This window comes from Halyomorpha halys, unplaced genomic scaffold, assembly GCF_000696795.3.
Source record: "Halyomorpha halys isolate HHAL.00 unplaced genomic scaffold, Hhal_1.1 Scaffold30.1, whole genome shotgun sequence".
Classification (NCBI taxonomy): Eukaryota; Metazoa; Arthropoda; class Insecta; order Hemiptera; family Pentatomidae; genus Halyomorpha; species Halyomorpha halys.
The window spans coordinates 853,976-880,917 of NW_027110126.1; the positions used below are offsets into that span (position 1 = coordinate 853,976).

Sequence of the window (26,942 nt, forward strand, 5' to 3'; positions counted from 1 at the left end):
ATTTTATGTATTACTTCATTTTCAAAAACGTTAGGGCGCGTTAGTTTCACATCCTTACTCAGTAGGAACGATAATAGGTAGGTGAATTCTAACTTTCAACTATAATAAGTAGTTGAAACTATTTTTTAATTGTTTTTTTATGAATATGTATTAATTACATGTCTCTAAATTTTCTAGTAGTATTTAGGAAAAATTGTTCCTTGGTTCAAAACATTTTATAATATCTAAACTAGTCTATGTTCTTAACTAAAAAATATGTTAGATTTGCGTGAAAAGTGTGTTTTTTTAATAGTTGTAAAAACCTTAGATTTTATGTTCCTGTTTCATTTTATTTTTTTCAAAAAGTTGTGAAATTCAATTTTAATATATTCTAAAATGGTTAAAAAAATTTTAATTTAGGAGTTAAAAGTATCTGGACATACAATAATATCACAAAACATCCGTATTTGTTCCATTGTCACAATTTAAGACTCAAATATCTCATTGCTTACCTTATGCCTTATATCAAATCGTAATTTTTACTGTATCTTTGTTAAAACAATGCTTGTTAACTAATATTTTTTATTTAATATATAATTATTTTTGAAAAAATAATTTTCAAGTGAATTCATCTTGTCGCCTAGCTGTGAGGAAATATTACAGTGTGTACTTTCCCTACCTGAATGGTCACACTGTAGTCACCTTCAATATGGCGGCAAAAACCTAAAATGTCATGGAATGTTGCATTGTAACCTGAATTATCTAAAGAACAGCTAAATTTACAAAAATAGCTTCTTTTTTTTTTTCAAAAAGTTTTGAAATTTAATTCGCTATTCCTCGATTTTTTATTCGAAATACGGTTGAAAAACTCAGATTTAATACTTTGAATTAATCCTTTTTATTGTTAACCAACGTTCCGCTCCACTTTACAGTGCTTCGTCAGTGCTAAATGAAAGAACAAGATACAAACATTTTAGAATTAACAAAAAAGTAAAATAAAAACATTTAATAATAATTGTTATGTTTATGACCTATATAACAAGAAATAAGAATATAAATATACATGTAGGTAGACTGGAAACAAGTTATTAATAAATATAATAAGGTGTGATAGAAGTTCTGGATATATATCTAGACAAATATATTGTAGGAGACTATTCATAAAAATTAGTTATAAATATGTATGTTAAAGAGGCAGGTGTAGAAGGTAGAACAAAGAGGTGAAGTACGACAAACTGGTACACTACGTATTACTACACCTCACCTATACCATAACCTACTTCACCTATTTGTTCTACCTTCTTCACCTTTATGTTTACCATATCTATAATAACTAATTTTAATGAATAGTCTCCTACAATATATTTGTCTAGATACATATTTAGAACTTTTATAACACCTGGTTATATTTATTAATGATTTATTAGTAGCTTTTATCCATTTATTTATTTATATTTACAATTGTACATTATAATACATTTAGTAAATCTGATCTAAGTTAAATTGGAATATTACAGGCGTGTAGAGAAACTACCCATTGGTAGCACTCTAGAGAATAAATTTAACACTTAATTATTTACGGATTAGAAATAGGTTGTTTATTAGTAACCTGTCATTTCAATTTTAGAATCGTTAGCTCTGTCATTTAGATTTAGAATTGAATCTTGATATGACCCTGTTACTAAGGTGGGTGCGAATTATACTTCGTGTTCAATTAGATTGACTGATTCAATTTTTTTTTTTTTTACTTTGCATTTCAGTCATTAAAATTACCAGTTATAAGTAACGCGATCTGCAATTTTTCCTTCAATGCAAGTAACCTCTTCTTGACCTCAATCATACCTTAGACCTGAGCCTTCTTGGAACGCTTATTAGGTAGAATCCGTTAAAAGGGTTCCAGGCTCAAGTCGAGACCCACCCACCAGCCGGAATGGTACCTCCCCATTACTTGTTAGCCCCTAACTATTAAGTCAGTTAATGTAAGAACCAAGTATATTACATCTTATAATGCCGTAAGGCAAAGCAAGATAAATTGTATATAGTATTATGTATAGTTCCTTAGTGATAAGTTTTATATATATATAATTGTAAATGCTTAAATAAATAAATAATGTAGGAGGTAGGAAAAAAAAAAAATTAAGACCCACTCGATGGCCTAAATACTTAGATACCTACCTTTTTATTTCCAGTTGGCTTAAGTACAAACACTTAGGCTGATAAGTGTAGTGCATATTACAATTAGCCTTCCTGGCATTACATCCTATATTTAAATGTGATATACCTGCCTTATTTCCATCTTATTTATATATCGTACTTGCCACCAAGACCCCGGCTGGCAGAGTGGTTTATTTATTAATTATAAAGCAAGATTCTCAGATTTTTACATAATATTATGCCCTTCACGAATTTTTATTCTGCAATTGCAAAACGTACTATAATATATCATTATCATAAATCAATATCAACTTGTTTTTCATTTGTTTTCTTTAGTAAACAAATGATGATAACAATCATTAGGTCGTCAGCGTACATAAGCGTTATGTTAAGCAATGGATTAAATATCTCAGCTATATTATGTTATTGTTGAGACATAGAAATCTTTCCAAATTATTATGCTATGATGTTAAGGATTTGCACTAAGACTTCCAAATAAAATAAAGCCATTTGATACAATTATTGTATCAATATTATTCCATAGCTGGACGTGGGATCACCAATTATAATGGAAATTTTTGTTGAAAATTATGTTATCGTTTTCTGCCTTTGCAATATATATATTCCAATGTAATAGTAGTTTTTTTTCTTTCTATGTGTAAAAAAAGCAAAATACATTACCGATTACAATGTATAAACTATTATAAAAACAAAATGGCGATTCTAAAAGGTTTTTTTTAGTTTAGGAAATTTACTTCATTGTCTTTTATTAATTTTTGTAATTTTCCACTAAAGTATTGTAGATATTTATTATAGGCGAAAACACTTACATATTCCACAAATACTTATAATTAAATTGCAACCTCTATTTACAAAATATTTATCTAAAAACAAAAGGGAAAAAATACATATAGTAAATTATTTCGGGGATAGATACAGTATGAGTACAATATCGAAATAATTCGGACCGATTAGCATCTAAAACATTGAGTAAAAACTTTTTAAGGATTAACTAAGTTGATATTTGTTTAAATATTCGAATTTAAATAATATAATTATATTTCTTTTCTTTTCTTTTCTTCGTGGAATGAAAATGTTTTAGGGAGGAAAAGAGTTGATTTTTGTTTTGGTTTCCTAGCTTGTTTTTCCTGATGTCTTGAATTCACCAATCATCAACTGATGACTATTATACGGATCCATATGATATACACATGTGATGTGTTTTATATTAAAAGATGTTTTCGGAAGTTTCAGGGGTTTCTGCTACATTAAAAGTATGCGCGAGTTTCAAACGATGTTTAATCCTGTCCAGAGTGACATATTAAGGTTTTAACAGCTCTTAATTGAGTAAAAGGTTTGAAAAAACGAACCAGCTAAGAATTAGAGCGATAAATCAGTCAGATGAACTGAAATTAAGTATCTTAAGGTTTTTTTGTTGGCAGAAGGATACTACATACATATATAGAAGATACTTTACGGGGTTGTTTTTGTTCTGGGTGTGTTCAATTGTTTTCTGACCCCCTCCTCTGCCACCATCTTTATTTTTTACGTATTAATAAAACATTCAAATCGCTTGACATTTGTTTTTCCAAACTCATATGAGGGAGAGTACGATGTTAGTGGCGGAATTCTGCTGTTTACGGCTTTTCTTTAAATAGAACATATGATTGGCATTATAATGAAAATTTGCTACTGTTATATACTTTTTTTTTTTTTAATTTTGAATGTTTTAAGCTAGAATAAAATCTCGTTTGTCCGTTTGTTGGCTAATTGGTTTGAAGATCAGTGCTACTGCAAAAATAATTACTCAGAAATTATTTTTACTACCCTTTTCCAATAATTTCTTCAGTTACTTGTTTCATCTGTTCATTCCTTTGCGATGTTATTGGATTATTCCAAAAAAACAAAAAAAAAACGCAGATTTAAAACTTAATCGGAAAAAAAGATATGTTATCGAAAATGGAATAAAGAAGTGATAACAGCAAATCTAGACTGAAATTGGGGTGTTGAAAGCCACGATTTGTGACATAAAAGAGAAGATAAGGGATTTGATTTTAAACTTTGTGTCAACTATGGAATATGATACGAATAGGAAGTCATATTAAGACGTAGAGAGAGCCGTTTAATTGAAAATGCTCTATTAACCTGGTTTGTGCCACAATGAGATACGACACGATTTCCCCATATTATTCTTTTAAAAAATATTTTTGTTTGTCATTCATGGACTTTCTAAAATCGTATACATTTCATTTTTTAGGAGGAATTACTGGATTCGGCAAAATTTACTTGTAATTTATTCATATTGTGGATAACATCTTTTTTTCACAGTGTTAACAAGTAACGGTAATAATAGAAAACATTTTTATTTCTTTAATAATTAACAATTTTACCTATTGATTTAAACATAAAAAAGATGTAATAACTGGTTTAATAATGAATATTACTCTTAACTTATAACGCTTTGCAATTGCTAGATTTAGGGGTGTTGATATATTAATTGAATACTATTAAATGTTTGATATAAAACAATATTCTTAGTTATTTACACATTGTATTAATGTTATAATTAATTTTATATTATATCTATTTAGTTTATTGTGGTAAATAACATTATACAATAAAATATATAATAAAAATATAGATATAACTCAACCAATCTCCAAGAAACTTGGGAGTGGTTTAGGGCTCCACTAACTGCACCAGAGGGCACGTATCTAATTAAACAAATAAGAACCGCAGATATAAAATCAAATGTTTGAAATAATATCTTAATTCTAAACCAATATTTCGTCCTTATAACTATAGGAATTGGATAAAAAGTAAAGGAATTATAAACGATTAACACGCTTTCAGATATATGAAGCATAACCCGAATATCTTAATTCGTAAAATAAACCTATCTTTTAAACCAGTAATTTATTTAATGTTAACATTATGCTCTAAATAGCATAATATGGACTTTTTTGTTATAAGATCCATTAAATCTCAAACATATTAATAAATAATTAAGAATAAGGAATGAGAAAATACTCATTTATAATTATTATTAGTGATTAAAAATAAATAGTTTTATATTACAAGAAGATAATTGATCGTATGAAGTCGATTCTAAGAAGATAGTCCGGGTGGCGTTCAATAAAGGTATCAAAATAATAAAACTAATTAATGTTAACTAACGTTTCGCCCCACTGCAGGGCTTCGTCAGAACTGTCAGATTGAAACAAAGATGATAACATCTTGGAGTAATAATTTAAAAAATGAGGAATTATAATAAAACTATTTCGTAGGAAGATAGTACTTCCTTTCTTACTTCACTTGAGATTTGTTTTTGAGAAAAATATAATTTGTTATTTTTTTATCCTATTCTAATTCGCCAAATTGTTTTTTAATATATCTAGAGAGCAGAAATTAAATATAAAAAAAAAATCTGTTAGTCGTTATACTTTACATCTTCTGGAAAATTACGCAAGTTTTGAATCTAAATTTTTAGAAGAGACAAAAATTCAATTCGAAAATTAATAAACTTAAAAGACATTGAGATTTTTTAAAATTTATATATTAGTATGTATTTGTGTTAAACGATTGAATGAAGAAAAATTAACAGTTAATGGTTAAGCACTTACTTTACAATAAAATAATATTACCCGGAGGATCAGATTCAACCTCTCTTCTTTTAGGGAACTTTTCAATAAAAAAACTATTCATCATTCGGAACAGTTTGTGTTTTAAATAAATATCATTTCTATTTATTAAACATAAATGGACTGTTTTAATTAGCAGTATTATTCTTATCAGGTTTTGCAATTGTGGTACATTTATATTTAGTCTTATCATATACCCCTCAAGATAATACAGTAGGAAAATACCAAAGTTAGTATATGAACACCAAATTAAAAAAATTGTATCTATTAAAGATGAAATTAAAGTATATAAACTACACTTATATTAATAATAGCAACTTTAAGAATCAAGAATCAATTTCGTAACATGCTAATGGGCATCTACGAAGAATGATTACTTTTTGTCTCCTACACAGAGTGCTATCACATTTTTAACACTATGCTAATTATTTTGTTTAAATAATATTCCTAACTACTCTAATATTTCTTCTTTAATAGAAAATTTTAATTGAATGCGGTTTTTCTCAAATCGAAAATTATGAGTAGTCAGTAATTACATTGCCATTAAAAAAAAAATCTTTGATATGCGATTTAGTCTTACAATGTTCTTAAAAGACACCTCTCATGAAAAGAAAATATTAAATTTAACTAACCTTTATGACAATTGTTGCCTCTTAATTTACAGATAATGAAAAATAAATGTATAAGCTAAAACTTTGATTTAATATTTTTAATCAATATTTTTCTGTAATGCCAATTTCCTTCTTTAATTACTGGCATTCGACTAGACCTTTTCGGTTGTCCTGAAAATTAACCCATTTTTTTAGATAGCTGTTAATTTTCCTACCATAAAAATAAAATTAAGAAATAATATTAAAAAACTTGTGTTTTTGTTGGAAATTAATAAAATTGTGTGGTGCGCGATTAATAACATCTTAAAAAAACCTGGTGAAGGCTGCGTTCAAGAACAAATTTAGTTTTCATTTATTTGTTGATTGCCGACGTTTTGACCCACAAAGATTTTTTTTTTTAATTTTAATTTCCTTTATCTATTTTACACATCATACCCTATCACAACAATCTACTATTTTTCTTCTTTGCCACAATCCTGACCACCTTCATGCTACAGATTAATTAATATTGTTATTAAAAACAATCTATATAATTTATTTTTTAATTTATGTATTTATTGATGTATAATGAGTCTGTTATGTTAAATAAAACGATAGAGCATTAGTTGATTACGTATGCTCGTGCAGTTCTGCCTGATGAAGTGCAAGCTCGTAGATATAGACATCTGGCCTTGAGACGAAAAAGGATCTCAGCAGGAGATTCTTTGTCCCTCTCATCATAATTTATATAGTAATTTTTATTTGCGATTCTTCTCTCGTTGGAACAATAAAGGTTTAGTGGTGTCGTTATGAAAATATGAGTGACTTTAATTATACTTTTTATTAGAAATAATATTTTTCTTAATTAAAAAAAATCCTTATATGTTATATTTGCAACCAAAACAGGACTTGACTTTTGAAGCATTTCATTACGAATGTAGGTTTAATTTTTTTACATAATATTATCCTTTTTATATAATTTAATATAGAAACATTAAAAAAAAAGCTTTAACGTTTTTATAACAATGCTTATATAAATATATATTCATATATGGAGAAAATGGTTGGAATACGCTTAGTTCATTTTTTAGTACCAACGTTTTGCCCTGATGAAGGCCTAAAATTCTGGTCGAAACTTTATGAAAAATGTGGAAAAAAAATTATACATATTATCAAATTTTTCTATTTTTGTGGTTCTTGAGGATCAGACTTTATTTTTTGCATAGATATATGCATGATATACAATGATGTAACAGTTTTTTAGAAAAAATAATTTCTTTAACTAATTATTAAATACTAAAATGTACAGAATACAATTTAAAATAAATAAATAAACATTACGATATTATTTAATAAATAAACATTCACGATTGTCTATTACTCCGTGTTCTACATAGATCTGATACCACTAAAGCATGGTTTGTGCCAGTTCTCCTGTTATTTTTTAGTAATTATTAACATTGTTGAGAGTACTTTTTGGAGTTTTAGGAATACCTTAAATTGTGGATATACACCCATGTTAATGTAAATTTAGTGATGAATGTAAAATGATTAATTAGTAAAAAAAATGAATCAGAATTGTATTAAGCTGACGGATTCTATAAACCTAGGTCGCTTAAATAATTTCACGTATGATGTAAATCCTTATTTAACCATTTTTTAAAATTTTAATTATATTTTTAGTCCTTAATTAATTTTATGGCTCTACTTCTTCTGGATATATTTACCTACTATGTTCTATAATAATAATAACCTATGAAAATCCACTGATTCAGGAAAAAATGTCGTTCGGAAAAAATATAAGCATTTAATTTTCGAAATTATGAAGTTGATACTGAGACACTTGATAATTTATATTAATTTTTAAAATGTATTTTATCAAAAACAAAATGATTATTCTGCAGGATACGTTTGTCTCCATTGCTCATACTCGCCCAGATGAAATTCCCTGTAATAGAAGGAGTCATCAGTTTGACTCACCCTACCTGTGATCCTGGTTCGATGTCGTCAGTCTAGATTATTTTCCTGTTTACTGTACATATTTTGAAATTACCTCATTTTTAAAACATCGAGGATATAAACTGATATCATTTCGCAGATAAATGGAAAAAGTGTTGTTATCAACATTTTTTTTTCCACAGAGAAATTCGAAATACAATAGAACCCAGCTCAACCGATTCCTAGATTAACCTGGAGTTCGAAGAGAAAATTAAATGATTTCATACGGTTGAAAAGTTTCAGCATTTACGCTATCATTCGAATTCAATTATTTAAACCAAATGGTCCCTAATTTACAAAAGAAGAAATTGTTTTTATAACAGCTCAGGCCATAGGTCATTAACTTCAGTAGATAGATGGTAGAAATTTATAAAATATTATCAGGCTAAGAAACAGCGAAAGATTTACTGCAAGATGAACCTGATAAAAAAGAACATGTGTCACAAGGTTTTCAATATTAAAAATAACACTTTTTTTTTTTTTTTTTAATTTCTCTTGAAAATATTTTGATTATGTATGCAAATATACACAATTAGTTTTTAAAACAAGATTCATATCCACATTAATTTATTATAAAGATGGAAAAAAAATAAATCATGAATTAATAGTGGTTTAATAAATAAAACTATACATCGTTCATCCCATCCCTTATCACAATTTTAGATGAGATTATTAATAGAACGAATTTGTTATATTATTCAATTTTTTTTTTATTTTTAAGTTGTTTTTTTTTTTTAATAAAAAATAAATTAGAAGTTATTTGAGGCAATAAAGATTATTTTGAAGTATAAACTATTTTTAACTTGTTAGTAATCTAGTTTTTGTACATATTACTTTCTATTGAATATTTTTATGCAGAATCAATCTTATTTTCTCTCATTTTCTTATATTCAATTTCCATTATTAATTCAATTAAATGAATATCAACGTTACTATAAAAATAATATTTTGCTAATTACTTTAAAATTGTAATACTCTAATGCTAAATATTATGAACAAAATTTATTTCATCCAATAATATGTAAATCTGTTTCATGCTCTTAGAGTTTTGTTCATTAAATGTAAACGAATCATTTTAGAATTGAGTTTACGTTTAAAATATGTACTAATTGTACCCGGTCTATATTCATAATTGGACAGTATTTAAAAATAAAAGATAACAAACATTATTTCTTTTTCTGGAATTCATTAATGTAATTTCTATTTAAAATACTTTTATTCCTAAATACTTGACACTAGTTCGTAATTTAATTTCTTTTCTTTTAAAATACTAGAAGTATTTTGTATTTGAAATACTTATTTTAAAAGTTTTCTGAGTCAGATTTGCTTAACATTGCTTTCTAGGCATATCTTTTTAATGTAATTTTTTTTAAAGAAAAGTTAAAAACTTTATTTAAACATTAAACGAATTCTATCCCGTCTCTTATAGTTCAGTATACTTATTTTATTTTTTTTCAATTTTGTTTTTTTTATTTACATTATTACGATTCTACTTGCGTATCGTCATAAAGTGAAGTTTTGGAAATTAAAATAATGTTTTAATTATTCAGAGTACATTTTTTTTTTAGTTATGGATGTTTATACTTTATTTCTGAAAGTAATAATATAAACGCATTTGGACGATTAATTGAAAATACTTCCTATGGAATATTAATTTTAAAAACTCAATTTTAAAACTAATTTCATCTAACAACGTATCGGAGTGTTTTTTTCAATCTTCAGGTAATATAATCCTTTATTGTTAATTCTTTCAATTTCTTTATAGAAATTTTGTACATAAGGGAAAAATATCATGTAGCATTAATGGATGATATTGTTTAAATATAATATTGTAAGATTATATAATTTAGTAACTTTGATGACCCACGTTCTACAATTATGTTGTTAGAACTAATCTTAAGGGGTTATAGTACTTGATGGTGGAATGAAATCTCCCAAAATTCTTGGCTGAAATAAAGATGGTTTTAAGAATTATTTTTCACATCATCTACATGCATAACTAATAAACTTAAAAAAATATATAAACGTTTTATAGCTTTCATGCTTTCCCAACTGAGTTTAAACATAAATTTTTTTTGTTTATTTTCAAATATGTACTGTTTTGTATCTATATGTGCAGTTTATATTATAACAGTTAGTAAGGAGAAACTGCAAACACTTTATGATTGCTAAAATTGAATGTGTATTTAAAACTTCTGATATAGGAAAATATATTTTACTCTTTTTTTTTTTTTTTTTTTTTTTTTTTAAGATAATTCATATATTATTTTATTTCCAAGTTATGTTACTTTTTCTATATTTTTTTTTTTTTTACTTTCTTGGATCGATAGTGTAAGCAAGAGCGCGGTAGCCGGTGAGGTTGAGAGTACGAATAGGCCATATTGATTGGGAAACCCGAAGGGAGAACCCCTGTCTCTGATAGCTCCGGGGAAATGGGCTTCTTTCCTAAATTTGGGATGTCTAAAATTGTATTTTATAAAAACATTTTTAATTTTTTTTTTTCAAAAATGATTGATTTTATCAAAAATGTGTTTTAGTATTTGTTGTAGATGAATTCTATACTTTCTTCATTTTAATCCTTTACCTCAGTTGTTTACTGATTTTGCTGTTATTTAATCCATTAATCTGTCTATATTCACTTACTATGTCAGATATCATTATTTTGTCAATAAAATCCATTTTATATGATTTTTAATAACAATTTTTAGAATATTTATTCTGTTAACACTCATAATACAATCGTCATATACGTGTCTCAGTTATGTGATAAGGTCGAATCCAACAATTTTCCAAAGAGTATAATATGTACGTCATCTGGTTATAATATTTTTTTTTTTAAATGTGTGTTGATATACTTAAAATCCTGAATAATTCTGTGTTTTATATAGTTAACTAATAATCTACATCAATATCAATAACTTTTGTTTTAAAAAAATACCAAATTTTTTAAAGGTTTTTTTTTTAAGAGCACCGATTACATCCAAACCTATTTGTTTTTTTAAATGTATTATATTAAATATACTTAATGGTTCATTATCTGAAGATCATGACTAATTTTTAAAAAAAATGAAAACATGTTAAAATGAGGGGGTGAATGTAAAACATTGGTATGAACAGCTTTTATTTTATCTCTTTTTACTGGCTACAATAAATATTGAGGTGTAATTTTTAATCGAATTCTCATTTATCAACTGACTAAATTACTTAGTTGATTGAAAAAAACAATAAATTGTAGATCGAAAAGTTTTTTAACGAAGATAGATTAATTAATTCTTTAAATTACCTTACCTGGGGGGGGTCGGACTTGGTTAGGGAATGAAAAATCTATCCTTTTAAGTTTTTTACTTACTACTTATAAATATATTTTAGAGGTTAAATATTCCTTCCACAGCGGAACAAAAATAGTGAAATATTTCTATGTTTTACTTATGTAGATTACTTACTCACGTTAAATGATGGAAATAGACCAGATGTATGATTTATCCTATTACATTTTGAATAAAACACAGAGCTGGTTACTTAGTTATACAATTCTTGGATTTAATTAAACTTAACCCGTGTTGGACATAGTGAAATTTTTCTTTTGGTTGAATAACACTAGAAATTAGTTTTTAACAATACATTCAATTTAGCCTAATAAATAAATAGGAGTGATTATAAGTTATAAGTTTGCCTATGTATATATTTTATTTAAACATCTTCTAATTAAGTTTCCTTTCAGTCGTTAGAAGCATTAATTACATTGTTGAAATATTATAAATTAGTGTAAAGTTAAATAAAAAACGTTCTTACTCTCATGCAATTATTATATATAACGTTTTAACGAGCTACACACATTCCATTAAACCTAATATATCAGTTAATGAAGATTTATGATTTTCGCTTCCTGTCTTTTCGACTTTCTGATCACTTCTCTCTAATAGCATAAAATAAATCTCACTTTATTTTCACATTGTTACGGGAAATTATTTGGAAAACCCAAGATTAAAAAAAAAAAAGGAAGAAAAAACCATAGTAGATTTTTAATATTAAGAGACGTTAGGTTTATTAATATTGTAGTTTACAATATATAAAACTGACGGATATATATAGTACATAGAATCACGTTATAGAAATCTGTTGAAATATCCATCATCCAAAGAGTTCAATCCTTGGTATATGTTGTATAATGTATAATTATAAACACTGCCTAAAATTATACACACTCCCATCAAATGAGTTAATTTCAAACACGGGCTGACCATTAGCACAAGTAATGACATCCCTCACAACCCTGGCCACCCTTAGCGCTTCAACAAATTTGTTTTTAAGAAGAAAACTATTTGGTATTGGCAATTTTTATTAAAATGAGAAACTATTATTTGTTTTATAAATAAATTCAATGTCTTAGAAGTTCAAACTTATTAAGATTAGAATTATATATTTTATTTTTTATTTCAATTATTGAATTAAGCAATAGGAAGGTACAATACTGACTAGAGATTATAAGATACCTTCGCGTTGTGAAACAGGGCTGGGTCTTTGACCCTAGTAGCCGTTATGCCTCGAAATCATCCTACAGTAGATATAGGTTGATCTTACCACCATTGTTATATAACCCATTTTATTATATATTAGATATTTCAAAATTATATATATTTATATATCGAAATAGTTTATGACTACGAGAACTGTGACTAATAGTAGTATAATATATTTATTCTTCCCGACATTACATTATTCTTAAAGAAATATAAACCGGGTGGTAGTCAAAAAAAGGGGAAAAAAATAGCAGAAAAAAAATATCTGTTAGTAATCGACGTTTCCCTTACTTTGCAGAGCTTCTGCATCAGAGCTAAATGAGAACAAAATATGTTGATACAATAAACTGTCATTTGTATGTATATTGATACACATAAAGTTGTAAAAAATATGGTATATAAAAATGATATATACTTTTTTTTTAACTCCATCAGGACTATCTGTCAATATTACGTTCATTAGTTCCTTTAAATATGAGCAAAAAATGAATTATTTCCAAAATGAAAATCTGATTAAATTAAAAATGACCAAAATCTATATTACTACTTGTTTTAGATTGAGTGAACTTACTTTTAGTTTATTAAATTAGTTAATTTGCCCAAGATCGCAGAAAAAAAATTCTTTTACAACACGACAGCAAATCCTTTATGCTTGCAAGCAAGCTATCACGTTTAGATAAGGGGTAACTGATTTGTTTGTCTTGATGAATTGTATTTTCCAAAATTTTTGCGTTATTAATTAAAAAAAAAAAAAAGGTTTTTATTAAATGTATATTATTAGAAATTACAATTTCTGTATCTTACATTTTACAGAGTGATTGCTTTTATATATAATTAATAATATAAAATAAAATATGTATAATCACGCTCAATTATAGATATATTGCTCCTTCCCAGGGTATATATTTCAAGCCAAATTCCAGAATACCACTATGTAAGAGACTGGATCTGACACAGGAAGGTCATTTAAAACATATAAATTTTCTACTATGGGTGAACTTCAACCTTTCTGAGTTGGGTAACCAAATATGCTAACACTTTAAGTATGACCTATATGTTGTTCATAATACTGACCCCCAGATGAATTTATATTAATATTTTTATGTTCTTTTACTTAATCATTAATATTTCATCGTCATTATTAAAAGTACAGATTATTACAGTGTTTAAAAGGACCATTATTATAGCACGTTTTAAAAAAATCATATTTATTAATGTCATATAACAATTCGCTTGTCACATGTAAATGTGGATATCATATTGTGTGTATATACTAGAAATATATATTAGTAAAAAGTATAATATAAAATATATGAGGAGGAGATGGTTGGGGGGGAGGCCGTCAAAATATAACACAAATAAGTTATTTCAACTTATTTTTATTATATTTTGACCGCAACCCCAACCATCATTTTCTCATATAATTCATCGACGGTCAACTAGCTCTCATCAATATAAAATATAACAATCGTAATAATTTTTTTTATTGTCTTATTAATTATTTGAAACTAAAATTTTAACTATTTAATATATTAAGAATTACCTAGACGATGATAAATTCAAATGAGCTTTAATTCTATATTTTATTTTTGTCTAAAGGTTAATTATTCGTCAACGAATAATAAAACCACAATATAAATCATATGCTTTTAATTAAATGATCTTTTATTTTACGTTGTGATTTTTTTATGTGAGTAGTATCATAATAGTGTCATAAGTTTTTTTTTTTAACAAGTTACAAGTAGTAATTCATAATGTGTGTAACATAAACAAACAATAAACTACACAATGTAACAAGATGGTTAATTTATGTACAATGTATGATTGGATTAATTAATTTTATTTCTACTATGGAACGTGTGCCTCTTAACTTAAAACTTCTATTAATCTGGCTGAAGGACAACATAAATTCCGGTGCTTTTATATTATATTGAATATAAAAAAATAGAAAACAATCAAATAACTTTTTGCCACAAATTAATTAAACATAAGAAAAGATAAATATACAGTCACTTTCTATTACTTCAGTAATATTTTTACTAAATCTAGAGCAAACAAAAATCTATATAATCTGAAGGTGTTTTATAGAATATGAAATGCAAAAGATTGTAAATTCATTTCATGCCATAAATTATATAAGCATTTATTAATTATTTATAAAAAGATAAAAATAATTACATATAAATCAAATTTATAGGAATACTTTAGAATTGAGATACTTAACTCTACCTCACAGATTTAAGTAAGTTGTTATAGATAATAAATGTAGAGGTAACTGAGAAACTCGTAACGTAATAGTTAGAACTACAAGAAAATTCACAGAACATACATTTACAAATAATTTCAAAAAATTATTTTTGTTATTTTTTACATGGAAATGCATTTATGGCGTTTCTAAACCTCTTACTAGTTAGGTTATTAATTTAATAAAGTAGGTAACAAACCTAATAAGAATTGGTTAATTTTGTTTTTTCGTCTTAAACTTCTAAACAGTGCATCCCAGCTATACTGTTATAGTATAAAAAATTAAGCAGAAATTAAATTCTGTCTCCAATGAGAACCGTAACATATTAATTTAGTTGACTATGCCTCGAAATTGCTTAGCTCGCGCCTTCTACACAAAAACTCAAAAGTTATAATTATGAAAATTATTATCCTTCCCTCTGTTCTTTATGGATTCGTATCATAAAACCACTGCATCTTACAAAAGAGAAGAACACCGCATTAAGGTTCTTTAAAATGAAGTGTTACGTATAATATTCGGACCGAGAAAGAAAAAATTAACGGAAGAATTTAGAAAGCTACACACAGCTAAATTAAGAGAACTACACCCGAGAAATATAATTCAGGTTTTAGCATTGCAGCGTATAAGATAAGATAAGGTTGTCGGGCTTAAACAAAAAGACAACCAAATTTAATGTACATTTATATTAAACCTATAATTGAAGAGTACAGAACAAAATAATCAGTTACCTAAATTCTGAGGCCAGAATAAGAATCTACCTATTCTTAGGTTTGATTAGGAACGGCAGTCGAATATTACTTTTAAAACAATTTTGATATGATTATAAAATCCCTTATTGTAAATTAATTTAATAAAAACATAAGTTACATAATACATTGCTTTTATCCATTTCTATCCGTGGACACTATGCATAAATATTTTATTAAACATAACAGCTGGTTGAAATAAAGGGTTAAGAATTGAATACAAATATAATATTTTGTGAAACTGACTTAAAAATTGTATTAGCGGGTTTTAAGGTACATTTACTACTTTTTGTTATTACGTTTGTAAATGCATTTTTTAGCCCGCCAACATAATTGAGTCCATTTCAGAAATTGTTGTGCAGTTGCGTCATTTTACTATCGGACCAGGAAATATGTACTATTCTGTGAGTTAAAATTCACTTAAATTGAAAATCTCCATTTATTGACTTTCCGCCCAGAACCTTTTTTTTTTTTTTTTAGGAATATCTGAAAATAAAATATCTACACATCTAATTAGCACTTATCCGTGGGTCACTCTCAAATAAACACCCACTTTAATGACCTGAGTCTTTTTTTTAAAAAAAAAAAAAAAAAAAAAAAAGATAAAAGTAGAAACAAATGTTTGTTCGGGATAGATTCTTGAACCTATCAATACGGAATAGATTTTTGGACTCTTAAGCGATTGTTGTAGCACTTGATGACTGAATTTTTCAGTTATAATATTAAGTAGCAATTTTTCTACTATTAAATGATCCCAATTTTTGAAATTATGTATTATGTGAATAAAAAACAAAATGACGAATTGTTGACTTCATTTGATGATCAAAATTCTGAACAGTTTTTTTTCTAACCTTTCTAAAATAGCGTACGAATCAAGTTAAACAATACTTAAAAGGACTTCAGCAATATACTAAAACATATAATTACATTCTTAACTTTAATAATAATTCTTAACTTCATGATAATCATAATCAACTAACAAATTAGAAAGAAAAAATAATCAATTATATGTTCAATCTGTTTTTGTCCACAAATGAAAAAATAACTTGCCTTATTTAAGTAACTTAATTAATTAATTTAAATTAGTTCGGTATCTAACTTCACTAGGTTAGTTCCATTATATAACTAATCTAAGTTCTGTAACTACTCCAAGTTATATAACTAAATAATTATTTATTTTAATGCATGTGCATACAACATTTAGTTGTTTATAATTATTGATTATCTATTAAATATGTAGGAGTATATTTTTTATATTTAAAATCAGGTAATTAAATAGCTTATTTGTATATTTATAAGATAATCTTTTACTTACGTTATATTTAATTTTTTCATTCTTATTGTTTTGTCATTGACTCCTAAACATTATTAAAATAATCAACACTTATTCCTAATAACGTAGGTAAAATTATTTTTAGTGTTTACTGTGACAAAATCAAATTTTCTTTAACATGTACATCAATTTGTTTTTCGAGTAACCCTCTTTCCTTTTAGTGGTTCGTCTAAAACCGCTATGGTATAGACTATAACTTAAGAAGATAAGATTTAATTGAACTACTATAGTTCCAAAAAAGAAATAGTAGATTTAAGTTATTTTACAAGTTAAATAAAAATATTCAATTCTAGTCGGCTGCTTTTTTATTTTTTTATTTTCATTTCTTCCTTCTGAACATTTTATTGTAAATTTATACATTGAATATTTTAGTTGTTTTATTGTTTTTTAACATACTTTTCTGTATATTTTATTGCTTTTTAATGCATATTTTGAGGCTTCCCCGCATACTTAAATATTTAACTTTTATTAATATATTAATAAAACATTCCCTGGGTCCGGTATAAGAGGTTTATTGTATCAGAAATAAAGAAAGGAAATGTTTGTTGATTATATACTGTTATTAAAATTTACTTGTAAATACGTTTTAGTGTTAATATTTTTCAATCGGTTCAGGAATTTTTCTCTCAGAGGAAGGAAGATGAGCCAGTCGGTCATTCACTCAATAAATTCCTTTCAGAAGTGTAATTTCGGAATCCTATGGCGTACTTTACAATTTTCTGCATATATTTAGAAAGGCTGGCTGAAATAAAACTCACTTATAAAATTATTAGTAATAATAGACTTAGCGAACCCGAAGTTTAGATGCAAATTCACCAATCGGTGTCTACATTTGTCGGTCTAAACACAAAATCTACCAAATCAGTCATGACGCAATCCTCCCACGTACGCTTCGGTCTACTCCTCGGACGTTTACCTGTCGATTTAGTGTTTATGAACATTATAGGGACCCATTTGATACTAAGTCCAACAACATAGCGCCTCAAACTTATTCGCCGCATTGCTATAACTCGAATTATGTTTAGCCTTCTAAATTCTCCCGTTTACTCACCCTTTTTCGGTTTGAATGTTAAACAATTTATTTATTTTTTTTTCAAAAAAACCCACAAGTCGCTGTTATTACCTTGAGTGAGAGGCCAAATTTCAGATCGATAATTTTAAATAATTTGAGGCGCGAGCTACGCAATTCTAAAATTGAAAAATCACAAGCATTTCCCACATTTAACCTCGCTTTTTTCCCCACATCAATTTCGTGTTTTCTAGTTACCATATCCCTAAAATCCTCTCTACCTTTTCAAATGTATTTCCGCACCGAAATTACTGTATCTGTTTCTAACCATATATGTATGCATATTGTATTTTGTTCAACCCGTTTTTATTTCGTGACCTATTTCCTTACCAGCTTCTACCAACGTAGTTGTATTTAGTTCGGTTTTTTCCTGGTGTTCACCTTGTAGTACCAAATCATCGACACACCCAAGCATGGATATATTATCTCCCAGATTTGAAGTTTATATAATATTAATTGTAAATATGTGGAATTATAGTGTTAGACAAACAATGGATAGCTTTACAGAGAAATAAATAGGCAATTTGCAACAAATTATAATTATTTGTTATATGAATGCCCCCAAGCCATTCAATTGTATTCATTATTAAACTATTTTTTTTTTTCGAAACCTTATTTTTAATGTATTCTCTTATTACTTCTTTTGTTTTGTTTGTTAAATAACTGAAAACATTCAGTGAAATTTTTATTATTACGCACTACGTTAAATCTAAATAAAAAATATCAATTTATTTTTAAAACAGTGTGCAATTTTACATTTTGTCAGTTATATATTTCATAATTAATTTACACATCTGATAAATGAAACAGTATTTGACAGATGCCAGATGATTTTATTGATTGATGATCGGTACGGTATGGGATATATTTTAGCGTATTTATACTCTTCAATTTGTTATTATAATGAATAATTCAGAGTTAGTGTTCTCCCCTTTATATTGAGCCGAAGACGTGACATGTTTGTTAGTATGTAATTTTTTCTTATCGACATATTAGTTGTGGTGGACGTTTACCTATTAGTTGGTTTGAAAGCTTTCCTCTGGTCTATTGAAGACTCTCATTTGTCAATTTGATCCATAAAATAACGGCCACGGGTTATTTTAGCAAGCTTTTAACATAATTGATAGATTAGTTTAAGGAAAATTAATCTATAAGAAACCCTTTTGAAATTATACAAGATAATCCAATAGCTCTACATGAAATCAAGGATTTCATTTACTTTTATTTTCTTAATTATGTTTATTTAAAATATATTTAGAAATATTTTTAATTGAATCTAATTGCAATATTAAAGTGACATTTTAAACAGAACGGCATTTGTTTTTTTTTTATATAAACTAGCTGGTTTCGCGTTGTGTTCTCAGTTGCTTTAATTATCCTTAGGGAGTATATTTGCTGAAATATGTTCTTTAGATTTGGTAAGTTTCTAATATTTTCTTCGTAGTAATTGAATTATAGATTTATTTCAACATTTCTCTGCTAATATTTGAAACAAATAAATTATTACCGATTATTTTCTTTAAAAATGAAAAATTCTATTATTTAGTATTTGCTCATTGACTATTTTCTTTGGGGGTTGATTTATATTAATGATTTCGTCCTGTTGATAATATCTGTTCATAATTTTATTCCAAGATATAAATTAACATTATACTTTACGCTGCATATGTTTTAAAAACTTTTTTAATAGTTTTTTTTTATATGTATAAATATAAGTTCCATTTTTTTTAAATAACTAAGATATAAGTTAGTTTTACTTTACAATTTATCCAGAATTCGATGTATGATATAAATAAATGAAACATTAAACTCGTGTGTATAGTATTATAACCTGTATTCAATATTTAGATTTTAATTTAAGGATTGCTAAAATTATATATTTTTTGTTCTATAAATTTCTTTTTCTTTTTTTTTTTTTAATGAAAGTGACTTATGACTAAGATTTATAAAGATTTTTTGTTTCGTTTGATGGACTGATTAATGTAACTTAATTCAAAATGTATAATTTTTATCTTCATTTTATTTTAAATTATGTTAATACTTTAAAATTACTTCTTAAATTTGTATCCTTTGATGACATTCGGACCTATAACTTAAGAGTTTTCGAGAGATACATTAGACATTATCGCATTGGTCTGTTTTTCTTAATGAAAAATTTTTATTATTTTTTTTAGTATTGTTGTTGATTTTTAGAATTATTTATATGTCTTGCTATTTAGAATTAGTTATAACATTTTGAAATGATTACTTTTGTAATTTGGAACATTTTTTATCACTACGGGTACGTCTGAAATAATTTTGTTTAAAGAGAGAAAAAAAAAATGAATATTTCAAGGTCATCTTAGTTCGTAATGATCTAATATTTTTGTTTAGGGTGTATAGTGTACATTTATATGATTTTTTCGGGCTATTTTGGACCAGATTGTACGCTTAAAGTAATACTCCTATAAATACTTGTGAAAAGTGGAGTACTTGACAAATACTGAAAGCTTGTGCACTAAACGAATCACACAACTGTCACCAATCTACAAACCTCCCAAAGTTTTGTGTAGATTGATAGCCTTCTGTTGAATTTATCGTTATTTTTTCGATAATCGAATAAAAAGACCAAGAAAGGCGAATATTTTTTATTCTTCTGTTGCAATAAAAATTCCTATTTTATGGTTTCGTTATGGGGAATAACGAATATAAATTTTATTCCTGTCAAGAATATAACAGTTTAATAAAAGATAAAAAAGCTGTTTATGCTATCGCGAAATATGTCCTCAGCTTTTCTCAGTTGCATCTGAGGTCTATTCCTTTTTTTCTCAGTTAGTTATTCTTAAATTTTTTTGATATTTTGCATCTATACATTCTTTATTATTGCAAACAATGAGGATTTAAAAAAAAAATTAAAGGTTCTAAATAGGAAAAAATTTAAGATGAATGGAATATGGTCCGGGTGCGGTAAAAAAAAGCTCAAATAGTAAATAATTATACTATTTTTATTGAGCCAACGTTTCGCCCCACGTTGCAGGGCTTCATCAGGACTAAAAAAGATATAAAGACTTACATAGTTACAAAAAAAAAAAGAAAAAACATAAGTGGAAAATAACAGGGGTATACAATGAAAAGTAAAATATAATAAGAAAATTAAAGGTTGTAAACAGTAAATGAAAAGGAATTATTGTACTTTCTTTAAAAATTCTTCTCTTATTTGATCTCTTATATATCTGTTACTATTACCCTTTCATTTACTGTTTACAACCTTTATTTTTTCTTATTATATTTTACTGTTCATTGTATACCCCTGTTATTTAACACTTATGTTTTTTCTTTTCTTTTTTTGTAACTATGTCAAGTGTTTGTATCTTTTTTAGCCCTGACGAAGCCCTACAACGTGGGGCGAAACGTTGGGTCAATAAAAATAGTATAATCATTTACTATTTGAGTATTTTTGACCACACCCGGACCACATTCCATTCATCTATACACACGTCAATCAATAATCTTCCAGAAAAAATTTAATGTTGCTATAAAAACCTAAGGCTCATAGCTTCTCCCGTGCTTATGATGATGGAACACTGTTAAAGCAAATCGAAAAATATCTTCAAATAAAGGTTTTTGTTGCAAAAGTATTAATTACTGTCGAAAAAATATTATTGTTATTAACTTGTAAAGTAAAATATGACAAAGATTGTTTTTGATTCCTTATTGGCCTGGCCTCAAATATCCAAACATTATTACAAAAAAATATTTGTAATTTAACTTTAAGAAGGCTTGGTTTTAATACTCCTATGATGTCCCATGTCTCTTATTATCCTCCTCAAAAACAAATAAATATACTTTTTTTATTTGTTTTGATTAACAATTTGACTGTAATAGGTAATTATTTTAGTAGTTATTCTTTGACGTCCATAGTTCTGATATTAAAGAACCTCTCATCTTTCTAATTTCAGTTAAGTATAAGTTTTTCTGCGGGAAAAGATCTTAATATTGGTCTAAAGCAGAGGTTCAAAATCTTTTTCGGTCTGGGCCCCCTAAATAATCGGATTTTTCCGCGGCACCCTTAATACTTCAGATTTTTTTTTCTAAATTTTCGACTTTCTTGAGAAATTAGAAAACTTTCTTTCTCAAAAGCGATTACCCTTTTAAAAGCGAAAAATAAAAAAAACAGATGGTTAATATTTTCGTACTATTTAGTGACTAATGCCTTAGTGGGGAAGCCGTTCTTGCGCACTATCCCTTTCAAAAGATGCGAATTAGAAAGAAAACAATGAAAGACTCAAAAGTTGCTAAATTTTTGGAATTTGGTCAGCATACACGATTGTTGGCGCTAAAATTCTAGAATTGGAAATTCCAAGAAAATTGCAGAATTGTTCAATTGAATATTTCGGGGCGTCTTATGACAGTTTGGAAGTCACTGGTCTAAAATATACTCTTATGTACCATATTTTTTTTCCAAGCTGCTGAAAGCATAAGTCCCTGTAATATCTAACTAAGGATTAGCGACAAAAGTAAAATGTTTAGCGTTTACTTGAAAATTCATTGATTGATTTTTCGGTAAATGTAAATATCAAAATCACAAAAATCTTGAAAATCTAAATTTTGATGAAAATAGACGTTCTCCACCACACCTGGGCTTCTCTTTGGATCAGACGAGCTGAAATTTGTGAATTATTTGAATTTTTGTCTTAGCAGAAGAATGCCTTTAAAGTGAAGGTGCAATTTCATCCTGTCCAAAGCACCTTTTTGAATTTTTGCACTCCTCTTAGAGTTAGAGGTTGGGTTAGGGAAGAATTTGATATCCACAGTCCTTCCAATGCGAGGGTTGTAAATTCGTATTTGAATTGAGTCGGTGATACAGAAGTAACTTTTTTTTTCCTCCCACTCTTTCCATTTTCTTTTGGTTTTTGAGTTTTAGTGGACCCATTTAATCATTTTTCATTTGTTTTAAAAAAAACAAAAATGAATGAAAATTCGTCTTTAAGTGGTGGAGCTTCTGCTAACGGTTTTTTAATCATTATTTTTTTTAAATTATGATATTGCATGCATTGGTCAACACGAATTTAGTATCTGGACTCTAGGTATCAAAATGATTTTAAAACAAATTTTTTCTACTGACCTTATACTGAAGGGCTATAAAATGTAGAAACGCTGCCAAAATAATGTTATTTATTATTGACTAAACCTCAAGATTCTCATATATGTATAGCATCAAAATTCTACAAGCCGACTTATTAATTTGATTATTTGAGATATAATTCTACATTTTTTAGTGTTATAGTTAAAATTTCTGGATAAATTAAGTTTATATTTTTAGTTAGATGCTTTATAATAAAATATTTGCGTATTCATTTAGAAGTAGAAGATAGATTTTTATTGTCTGATATGATAGATCAACAACATCGGTTAGTAGACATCCCGACGTATAATAGTAGAAATTAGATATTTCTTCCTTGTTGCAATGTTTTAACAGCTGTTTCCTTCGTCTTTATTAGCTTTGGAAACGATTCTGTTATGGCTGAAACGTGACTCCACAAAAAATAAACTATGTACATTTTTAACATGGCGAATAAATATTCAGTTCTTCTTCGATATCCACTAGGTTTTATGAAAGAAAGATGATAAATTATGATGTAATAAAATAAAATGCTACGTTACTTGGTTAGTGTCATTAGTTGTTACAGTTAAATAGTATTGATTTTTTTTTTTTTTTTTAAAGTACATATATTAACCATAACATAATTTTAGATTCTTTATCTGATCATCAAACCTGAAATCTATATATGATTATTAATATATATATTATTTTATTTATAGTCTTTTTACTTTCTTGAGACTGGTTATTATTATTTAAATAAAAAAGTAAAATAAATTGTATCTAATTTAAGTCTCAAAACCCTCTTTATTTCTTTATGAGTCGAACGTTTCGGCCAATTTGGCTATCCTCAAGGACAATCTTGTATTCAAATTTACTCTATATCAATATTTTATAAATTTTTTGCAGGCTCTTCTGCCCGGGTCACCAATTTTACAATTAATTACAATCAATTTACTACTATTATACCTACACCTTGCTGTTATAATAATATTTTAATAATTTGTGATAACAAAGTATGATAGTGTTGAATTGATTGTAATTAAAGAATGAAAAAATAGGGCAATTTTGACTGAAGTTGGTGACTTTAAATTATTGATGTAGTGTAAATTTGAATATAAGATTGTCCTTGAGGATGACCTCATTGGCCGAAACTCTGGTTTTAAAGACAGAAAGAGAGTTTTGAGGCTTAAATTGGATAGAGTTTACTTTTTTAATTTAAATAATAAATATTAATTGTTATAAAAAACCTAGGGACAATAGTTCTGATTTTTGAAAAGAAAAAAAAAAGTGCTATTACTCACGTCGTTTATGATATTTAGTCGGTTTTTTTTTATGGTAATCCATTTGAAAGTTTTTTCATTTACTTTTTTCTGTTTACTATTTGTGATTTTTCTGTACCGTTATAATTCAATGTTGATTTATCCTACTAAACATTAAGCAGTAACATTTGATAGGTTTTTAACTAGAAAATATTTCTATATAAGTTGTACAAGATGTGGTTTGTATGTTAAAGGTGTTAAAAAAATTTATTAGTTCACAGATAACTTCCAAAAACCTAGAAGTCGTAATTTACATGACTGTCCTTAGTATTCGTTATGGGTGAAAAAGATAGCTTTCGCTAAAAGGACACAAGGGTATAAAAAATAATGCCTGGAATATTTATTTAAAGAGATATATCTCATCTACAAAAATTTGAGGGTTATACAATTTATATAGTACCTGTTTAAAGACATTGGTAATAGCATTGTGACATGAAGTTGATGGACTGGATGAATTTTAACCGAGACATAGATGGGGGAATTGTGAATTTAAATGTTTTCTTCTTTATTTGAGGTATATTAATGATGACAGGTATCCAATTTAGTTATTTTTATTGCGATTTTCGATGTTATGGGACATTAACTAAACAATAAAACTCTACTTATTTATCTTTCTATTGAAAATGAGCGGGAAATGTTGGCTACTGCTTTTTTTTTTTTTTTTTTTCCCCCATAAAACGCCATTAATGTATTGTATGGGGAGTGAGTGGCTTAGAAAGCAAGGCGTTATGCTATGCTACTAACTCCAAGAACCTGTGTTGAATACGGCTGTAGTAGATAATTGTTTATTCTGTTATTGTACCCCTATGTCAGCCCTGTGGAAACATCAGATGGTTAAGCGTGATGATGAACGAATTACCTCCTTGCACAACCGTTGTTCTAGATAATAATACCTTCTAACAAAGTACTAAACCCTTGGCCCATCATGGGTTGTAGCGGTACAAATTTTCATTGATGTATTATGATCAGAAGTGACGTTTCCTGAAATATTGTGAGGACTAAAAATTATATACTTTATTTAAACTTTTTTCTCAATTAATTCAAATATCTGGACTTGGCTGAATTGTCAATTTTAAGATGATGTTCCTAAGCACAACAATAATCAATGATAATAAAATATAAACATTAATTTTAAACTAAAGAACGTAAGCCACTGACTAATTCATTTCGTGTTTTATTTATTTTGTTCATGTTTTCAATTAGTTTTTAAATACATTCATTGCTAATTTTCTTTTAATTTTTATATTTTAATATATTTTTTAGTATTGCTTCCATATATATATTTTTTATATGTCCCACTTTATTTCCCTATCCATTAAGACACATGCCTAATTATTGCTATACATTTACGTACTTGCTTTCTTTTATTTGTATTTTTTTTGTGTGTATTTTAATTTTTTTTCTTATCTATTTGTTTTTTTTTTTTAAGAATGACTAATAGTTATACGATTATTTATTGTTTCCTATAATTACTAATTGCTAATTTTTATTCTTTTAATACATATATTTGTTTATAAAATCTTACATTAGTAATACATATATTTGAATATATTAGCTATTTTCAAGTTTTTTATTGCATCTCACTTGATTTATTTTGCCGGTTTTTACTACCGTTATATCTGACTTGAACTTTCAAGTTTGCAATTTTTGCACAAAATTAACAAAAAACAAAAAAAAAGGAAAGCGCCCTTAACTCCTCTAAATATTTAAGGCGTAAAGTTTATATTGTGTATAAACAAAAATTTAACTAATCGAAAAATTTTGGCAAATTAAATTGCCCAAGATACATAATACTCATACATTATGAACTTAAAAAGGTGTTTTAACGTTTTTTTATTTTTTATTGTATGGTCCATCAAAATTGTGTACTTGAAAATAAAGGTCAAACATTACGAAAAAAGGATAATTTATAATATTTAATTAAAATAAACTTTCCCATTAGTCATTAGTTGTTTAGAAGGAGATAGTTTCAATAATCATATAGCAACCTTCTGTTGCTTTATCTTCTACCGTAGGGGATTTAATTGATTATGAAACCGATTTCATGTACGTCACCTTGTTCACAACAACGTAAATGCCTTTTTTGATCAATATAAAAATATCATTTTAGGGTGTTTATACTTCCATAGTTCTCAAATAGATTTATAATGTAACCGTTGGAGGAAGGAGGAGCTGAAAATTAAATTTAAAAAGAATTAAAATTCAGGAGAAAATAATAAATAATTTTTCCCAAGTCCCGATTTTGTTGTATAAATTAAAACAAAA

General features: G+C 26.9%; 1 protein-coding gene across 12 annotated transcripts in view; it reads left to right on the forward strand.

Annotated features, from left to right (window-relative positions):
- LOC106684681 (uncharacterized) overlaps positions 1-26,942 on the forward strand; it is a 188,480-nt gene that overhangs the window by 124,028 nt on the left and 37,510 nt on the right. For 5 of the 12 annotated variants that reach the window (XM_014426907.3, XM_014426915.3, XM_014426960.3 and 2 more), the window contains exon 1: positions 19,614-19,693. The exons of 5 other annotated variants lie outside the window; for them this stretch is intronic. In XM_014426907.3, the coding sequence (XP_014282393.1) occupies positions 19,678-19,693 (16 nt within the window). In that variant the 5' untranslated portion in view covers positions 19,614-19,677. Of the gene's footprint in view, positions 1-19,606; positions 19,694-26,942 lie in introns of those variants that run through there. 2 more of the 12 variants (XM_014426975.2, XM_014426979.2) reach the window with 1 other exon arrangement.